The sequence below is a fragment of the Sinocyclocheilus anshuiensis genome, unplaced genomic scaffold, assembly GCF_001515605.1.
Source record: "Sinocyclocheilus anshuiensis isolate Anshui unplaced genomic scaffold, SAMN03320099.WGS_v1.1 scaffold739, whole genome shotgun sequence".
Lineage (NCBI taxonomy): Eukaryota > Metazoa > Chordata > Actinopteri > Cypriniformes > Cyprinidae > Sinocyclocheilus > Sinocyclocheilus anshuiensis.
Genome location: NW_015551105.1, coordinates 976,640 through 984,762, shown reverse-complemented (window position 1 = coordinate 984,762; position 8,123 = coordinate 976,640). Strand labels below are relative to the sequence as shown.

General features: G+C 32.1%; 1 protein-coding gene across 1 annotated transcript in view; it reads left to right on the top strand.

Moving 5' to 3' along the window:
• LOC107662902 (Golgi apparatus protein 1-like) overlaps positions 1-8,123 on the top strand; it is a 45,931-nt gene that overhangs the window by 8,361 nt on the left and 29,447 nt on the right. Inside the window, exons 2-3 of the mRNA XM_016453031.1 lie at positions 6,578-6,607; positions 7,768-7,854. Coding sequence (XP_016308517.1) covers positions 6,578-6,607; positions 7,768-7,854 — 117 coding nt within the window. The remainder of the gene's footprint in view (positions 1-6,577; positions 6,608-7,767; positions 7,855-8,123) is intronic.

The following is an 8,123-nucleotide window of genomic DNA, read 5'->3' as shown; positions in this document are numbered from 1 at the left end:
AAATTAAAATAATACAATTTATTAATTAAATGGCTGATCATTAATATATTACAGATTTGTGTTAACAAATTAACATTGAATAATTATGCATAAAAAAGACACACACACGTATGAAACATATTATAATATATTTAAATTTATAATATAATATATGCACTATAAATAAATAATTATTAATTCAAAACACAATAAATTACCATAACTGCATATTTAGTAATTTTGCGCGCATGCACACACACACATACCTCCTGGTATAGAAAAGAATCACCCCCTTTAAAATAATCACATTTTGTTGCTTTGCAGCCTGAAATGAAGAGAGTTTTTGTTTTATCCAGTTGTATTTACTCAGTGCAGCTTATAACACCAACATGTCAGAAAAAAAAAACAGAATTACTGAATTGGAAAACGGAAGACTCAATCAGGTGTCACTAATCATCTTCTTTCAGTCCTTGCTAGTCAAAAACTGTGTCCGTCTCCATTTCAGGCTGCAAAGCAACAAAATGTGATTATTTTAAAGGGGACTGATTCTTTTCTATACCCACTGTATATACACACACACAATTTAATGATAGCAATGACACCAGTTTTATTATTATTATTATTATTGAATAAATTCATTACACAATAAATGACCATAATCGCATATTCAGTTATTTTGCATAAACAGGGGTCTGGTTTTATTTTTGGCTTATTTATAATTTTGCAATATGCATAAAGATTTCATGTACACACAAACACAATAAAATTAATTATTAATATTATAATTGATATTTCTGTGTTTGCATGTTTATGTGTGCATATGTATGTGACTCTACCAAGTAAGTCTGTTTTATTAGGAAAAAAATATATATTATAAATATACTATATGTTATTATTTTTTTTTTGAGTCAGTAAAACAAACCTGGTTTTGACAAAAACAGACAAAATACTGGTGAAGGCTATCTACAACATATTTTACTTAAGAATTACAGACAGTACCTAAACCTTCATTTGTATATTTTTATGTAATGTTTTCTTTTTTTTCCTCCAAGTACACAAAGAGAATGAGGGACCTGCTGTTTCTCACTCAGAATACAGATAAGCTCGCTGTAGAATCACTCACTCTGTTTTCCTGCGTTATCTCCACATTCACTCTCACACACAAGGACGGATGTTTTATTCCCTGAAACTGCATCTCACTGAACAGAAACCAGAGGCCTCTCTCGTCGTGCTGTGATTATTGCACTTGGCAGACTGTTAAGTGGTTGTGCATTACCACCGTTCCCACTGTGTCTGCTTCTCCTGTGACACTGCACACAGTCTGTTTAGATCTGCAGAAATAGTTTCAAATAATGTCACAGGAATATACCAGGTTCAGTAGTTAAGCTAAATTGACGTAATGTTTTTAACCACAAACATTTCTTTCAAAAAGCTAGAGTCTGGTTTACAGCAGTGTTATTTTAGTATTATTTACATAATTATATATTATTTATGCTATTATGGTTTTTTATTAATATTTTGAATTAGCTTTTATTTTTATGTTTTCAGTTTTTTATTTTGTTTTGTATGTAATTGTTTTATATTTAGAATTTAAATGTTTACATTTTAATTTATCATTATTTTTTAAATATTCCTAATTAGGTTTAGTTTATTTTTTATTTCAGTTAAAATTTTTATTTATTTCCAGTTAATAAATTTAGTGCATGAACTTGAGCAAGATTTGTAATTTTTGTTTAGTTTCGTTTTTCATCTGATATTTAAAATTTAGTTTATTTTCAGTTATTTAGTTTAAATTAACAAATGTTTTTAATAGTTTTAGTTTTAGTTGATAATAACTCTGATTTACAGAGAGACATACAATATAAGTGAATGGAAGTTAGTGTTAAAATACAGTATTAGTAGTACAGCCACAAAATCGAAACAATATTCATGTTTTACTGTGAAATCACTTCATAACCTAAATTATATCCAATTTTACAACTTGACAAGAAGATGCCATAAACAAAACAATAAAGGTATGTTGAAATGATGAGAACGACTTTACGGCTCAAAAAATACCTACGTTTTAAATGCTTTTATAAAATTATAAACGGCACATTGCTGCTTTTGAATCCTTTAGAAATCAGCCCCATTCACTTCCACTTTAAATGCTTTACTGTAACCTAAATTTTAGTTTTTTTTAAAGGAAACAAGGGATGAGTGAAAATAAATTAATGGTTATCAACATTACAATTAGCTTCCGGGAGGTGAAAAGGAGCTGGTGGTAGTAATGCACTTGGGTTTCTCTGAAGGCATGAATATTTTAGGTGAGGTGATTTCTTTTCATTAGTTTCAGTCAGAGCAAGAAAATGTTTGTTTATCATGTGCATGGTATTAATTGTGTACTTTAATGCTTTGCTCCTGAGATTTACTACAAAATGTATCATTATATGTGACCCTGGACCACAAAAGCAGTCTTAAGTCGCTGGGGTATATTTGTAGCAACAGCCAAAAATACATTGTATGGGTCAAAATTATTGATTTTTCTTTTATGCCAAAAATTATTAGGATATTTACTTATATTAGGATATAAGTAAAGATCATGTTCCATGAAGATATTTTGTACATTTCCTACTGTAAATATATCAAAACTTAATTTTTGATTAGTAATATGCATTGCTAAGAACTTCATTTGGACAACTTTAAAGGTGATTTTCTCAATATTTTTATTTTTTTGCACCCTCAGATTCCAGATTTTCAAATAGCTGTATCTCGGCCAAATGTTGCCCTATCCTAACAAATTATTTCTTCAGCTTTCAGATGATGTATAAATCTCAATTTCGAAAAATGTACCCTTATGACTGGTTTTGTGGTCCAGGGTCACATATATCAAAACGGTCATTAATCCATATGGAACAGAACCCAAACAGTAGCCATAAATGTTTCTAGAGAGCTTTTTTTTTGTACTTGTCACTGCATGTATCACTTGCATCAAGCCTCTCAGACATCTTTTTTCAAACCATGGGTCAGCAGTTTGCTCCATTATATGTTGCTTCATAAAAGCCTAAAAAATTGTTTTCCAACATGTTTTCAGCTTAGTTTTGTTTGTGATTTGAGGTAAAAAAAAAATAGACTCCGATCTGAAACCCTGCTTGCAGCTACACTATCCGTTGTGGTGTTAGTTTTTAGGAAAAGAAGAAATGCACTGGTACATTTTAAGACCCTTCCAAATATAAGTTTTAAAGAAATTAATTTTAATTAATTTTATTCAGCATTGATGCATTAAATTGATCAGAGACAGTAAAGATGTATAATATTTCAGAAGATTTTTATTTCAAATAAATGCTGTACTTTTGAACTTTAAAAAGAAAACATAAAAATATATTACGAAAATATTAGGCAGAGCAACATTGATAATAATCAGAAATGTTTCCTGAGCAGCAAATCAGCATATTAGAATGATTTCTGAAGGATCATGTGACACTGAAGACTGGAGTAATGATGCTGAAAATTCAGCTTTGATCACAGCAATAAATTATATTACAATAGAAAACTGTTTTATTAATATTTCACAATATGATTCGTTTACTGTATTTTTGATCAAATAAATGTAGCATTGGTGAGAATAGGAGAGTTCTTTTAAAAACTTTAAAAAATCTAACAACCGCAAACTTTTAAATGGTAGTGTAGATGAAATTAAACAGTCTTATAAGACGGAAGTTTGGGAAAAGACTTTGTCCCTATTGTAAAAAAAATGATCTTCCTTTTTAATTACTTGTCAGAGTGTCTTATTTTGTAGTCCTGCAGCAGAACTTCTTTCAGACTACTGAAGCCTCTTTCATCAGAGCAGAATCTCACCAGGGACTGTGATTGTGATAAAAACTCGAATTGCACAGAAAAACCTACATTTGATCCAGACAAGTTAATAAAGAGCTGGAGAGTTGGGCTTTGGTTATTATTTTTATTTTTATTTCTTTTGAAAGTCATAAGAAAGCTTATTGTGATAGAAACGGTTTGTCAACCTAGATTTTATTTATTGTTCAGTCCATATTGCCTGATGTGCATTATGGGAAAAAATGGTCCAGTGATCTATAATATTTCCTTCCACAGACTGACTCACAAGGTTTAGAAGATAACTGATATTCTTCGCATAGAGACCATTGACATCTCAACTGTTCCACCCGCCTGACCGCTGCTCACTGCTGTGAGATCCAAAACACATGCCTTGATACTTTTATTTCTTTAATTAATCACAGGATACATGAAACAAATGAACTGAAAAAGTCACTGAAGATTGATGTCACTAATAAAAACTGCAGTGATTTTACTGTAGGTTCAACAAGTAAATCCCAGCGGACTTCTGTGAACTCTTAGGTAGCGATGATACAAAGCTTGATTCGATAATACTTTTTTATTGAGCCGGTTTATTGAACCAAACCGTCTGAATTCAACCTTTATCACATTAATAAGGGAAAGCAGGCAATGTGTAATCTCACAGAATCAATAGTTGATCCATGTACGCCCCGGCCAGCCGGGAATCACAGAGCCCTGACGTACGAATAAAAATATCCTGTCCTGGCTGGCGACGAGGAACCGGATGATTGATCTGGGTGTGGTTCCTGAGCTCAAATATCGGCCTGTTCCTATTTAGGGCCTGTGCTGTGTTAACGTGCTTGTGCTGTGATATCATCTTCAGATCCCCTTCAAGAACACTGAGCATGAATCTGTTTAGTTGTTTTATGTGGGGTACTAGTTTTATCAGCTGTTGGTTTAGTGCTATGAAGATTTACTACACATGCTTCTTTATTTTTAATGTCATGAAAACACCCCAAAATCAAGAGGAAAATCATTTAAAAAATGTATTGTATAATTTTTATAAAATAATGTCATGTTGTGTATGTATATGTGTGTGTGTGTGTTTATATATATATATACAGTATATATTTATGAATTTTGTAAAAAAAAAAAATCTATCGCTTCTATATTCATACATTTGAGATTAAAATATTGGTATCGGTTGATATTGGTCAGTGCATTGGATTGTGTCATTTCCCCTATTTTTATTTTATTTATAAATTTTTGTTATTATTTTATTTTATTTTATATGTTGTTTTTACATTTATTTACTTTTATTTTTATGATATGTATGTCTTTGTTTCTTTTGTAGAAAAATGACTTGTATCTGTTTTTGACAGGGTTTGCATGATTCACTGTAATGTTGTTTCTGAAGATGCTTTTTAAATGTCAGCTTATGGATCCCATTTAAATCCAGGACCACATACTCATCAGTCTGTGCACCTGGCATCTTTACTTCAAATATTTTTGCTCCGTAAGATCAGTTTCAGTTCAGGGTTTTTTATATGCACCTATTCTACTCTCCAACAACTTTATAAAATTAAACAGGCTAAACGTGTTGTTTTGTGTCCACACTGGCAACATTTCTTTGCTTTGATGTTCGTCTTATCGAGGGCAGCTGAAGGATGATGCATTACTGTCAAACCATTGTTAGAGCGTTGTATGTGAATACACATTGATTTTTGTCTGACTATGTTGTTGTCGTCCCCTGACAATTGCTAGTTGCATTTTCATGCTCTGAGTCACTCAGCAGTCGTTTACTGTGCTAGGTTAGAGACTGTGCTTATCGACAGTTAGCTGTCAGTGCTCTAACTCAGCCAGAATGAGGAGAAACAGACAGGCTGCTGAAATGATGAATATTGAGGGAGGGAAACTAAAGGTTTGAGAGGTCACAAGGCATTCTGTTTATCTGCTTGAATAATTAAGAGACTTTATTGTTTTGTCATCATAGCTGATACTGTATTGTGTATTTCAGTATGATAGGAACTGTAATTCCATATAAACACAACAGCATCTTTAATTGTTTAACTTTTATTTATAATGCTGTTTTCTGGCATTTGTGTGAGTATGTGGTTTTGTTTGTTTATTTAATTTGTAAAACAAATGTGTTTGCATTGGAAGAGTTGTAATACTCTGGCATATAACCAAATTTTGTTACAACTGTTTTTATGTTGAGCTTTTATGATATAAAAAAAGTATATTCTATTTCATAAATTTGGGATTTAAAAAAAAGTGTATCAGTATCGGTTGATATTGGACAGTGTATTGGATTGTCATTTATCCTATTTTTTTATTTAATCAGTATTTACATTTATTTTTATGATATTTGTAAATTAAATCAGTCTATTCTATTTCATAAATTTGGGATTTTACAAAATGTATCAGTATTGGTTGATATTGGAAAGTGCATTGGATTGTGTAATTTCCCCTATTTTATTATTATTTTATTTATTATTTTTTTTATTCTATTTTATTATTTTGGAATTTTAAAAACGTGTCAGTATTGGTTGATATTGGACAATTTAATTTAATTATTTTATTTTATAATAATATTTTATTATTCATTTTATTATTATATTTATTATCTTTTTTATCGTTGTTTTTACCTCCATTTACTGCCAGCAATAAAGCTTTATTGGCACGATTAACAATTACAATTCTCAGAGCGTAAGCTTCAGTATTGGAAGTCATACAGAATTAATAAGGAGAAGGAAATGAAGGGAAAATGGAAAGACTATAAATTCCCTCTCTCTTTCTTTTACAGGACACAGAGATTGCTGCAGACTGCAACCATGTAAGTACTCAAAAAGGCCTGCCTTTAATAATAATCATCATCAGCGTGCTTCATCATCTTCACAGCTCCACACATCTTTTAAGGTGATGTTCTCTGTTTACAAGACCCTCTGAGCGCACTCCATTCTTTCAGACCGATTCTTTGTAGGTTTACGAGAGAATGCATCAGTAGGATTTAGAGACCAGTAACATCAGCAATTAATTTGGAAAGAATAATGGCCTGATCACCATCTAATGATGGCTGCAGCCTGCAATTAATGTGGTGGGATCCCAAGAGAGGTATCTGTTTCTGATCTCCTTCTCTAACATTCGTGGCTTTGATGTTCTCATTAAGGCCTCATTGCGAGACCTGGTCCACAAATCAGAGACGAAGATAATTTAGGCGTATGATTCAGGCCTGAGTCACCAATAATTATGATAAAGAAATTATTCTTGCTTTACTTGCTTACATTTATCAGCACTTTTAATCAGTGTCACTGTTAATGTGCAATTATATTACAGAGAGGTTTTGAGCTGTGGAGCGTGATACAGGAACTACAAGGCCATTTACTTCAACTGACACCTTTTTGTTTTGAAGAGAACGCTTCATTTTTCTCTCTGAAGTGAAATCAGTTGCTTTCAATTGAGCAGTTACTTCTTGCTCAAACCATAAAACAAACAAAGCATCTCTTCTTTTTAACTGCATTGCCAGGCTTGACCTTGGTAAACTTCACGACTCAACAAAACTAGAGGCTCTTTTGAAAGCACTGACTTGAAGGAATAGTTCACTTGAAAATTAAGATTGTCATTAATTATGTCATTCCAAACCTGTACAACTTTTTTTTTTCGAAACACGAAAGGACTAGACTGCGCTAATATTTTCAGTGCAGTTATAACCAATACGAACTGAAGCCTTCAAGCTTCAAAAAGTCATGCATATGCCTAGTGTGCTCTGTTTCAAGTCTTCTGAAGTCATACAATAGCTTTGTGTGAAAAATAGATTGAAATTTACGTCTTTATTTGCTGATAATCATTCCTTACTGTGAGTTGAAACAGTCTGATTCATAAATGAACCATTCATACCTGTGAACTGAATCAAAAGATTCACTGAAAAGATGAATGAATTCACAAACATCAAAGTCACAATCATATTTCTAATAATGTTGCCTTTCTTTTTTCCAGCTGTTGTGGAACTACAAGTTGAATTTGACCACAGATCCGAAGTTTGAGTCTGTGGCGCTGGAAGTGTGTACGAGCACCATGTTAGAGGTCAGTTTCTGCTATTGTTTAATAGTCAATTTACTTATGGTCCTTTGCGCTTCAATTCCCGAACAGTTCAAGCATGCGTTCAACTCATGTGTACGTAAATGTGTTGTGATTTCAGTTAGGGCGGCACAATATTTTAAAATACAGTTGAAATTGAGGTATGACTTAGTGCTGTAATTTATTAAAGGGGTCATATGATGCGATTTCAATTTTTCCTTTCTCTTTGGAGTGTTACAAGCTCTTGGTGCATAAAGAAGATCTGTAAAGTTGCA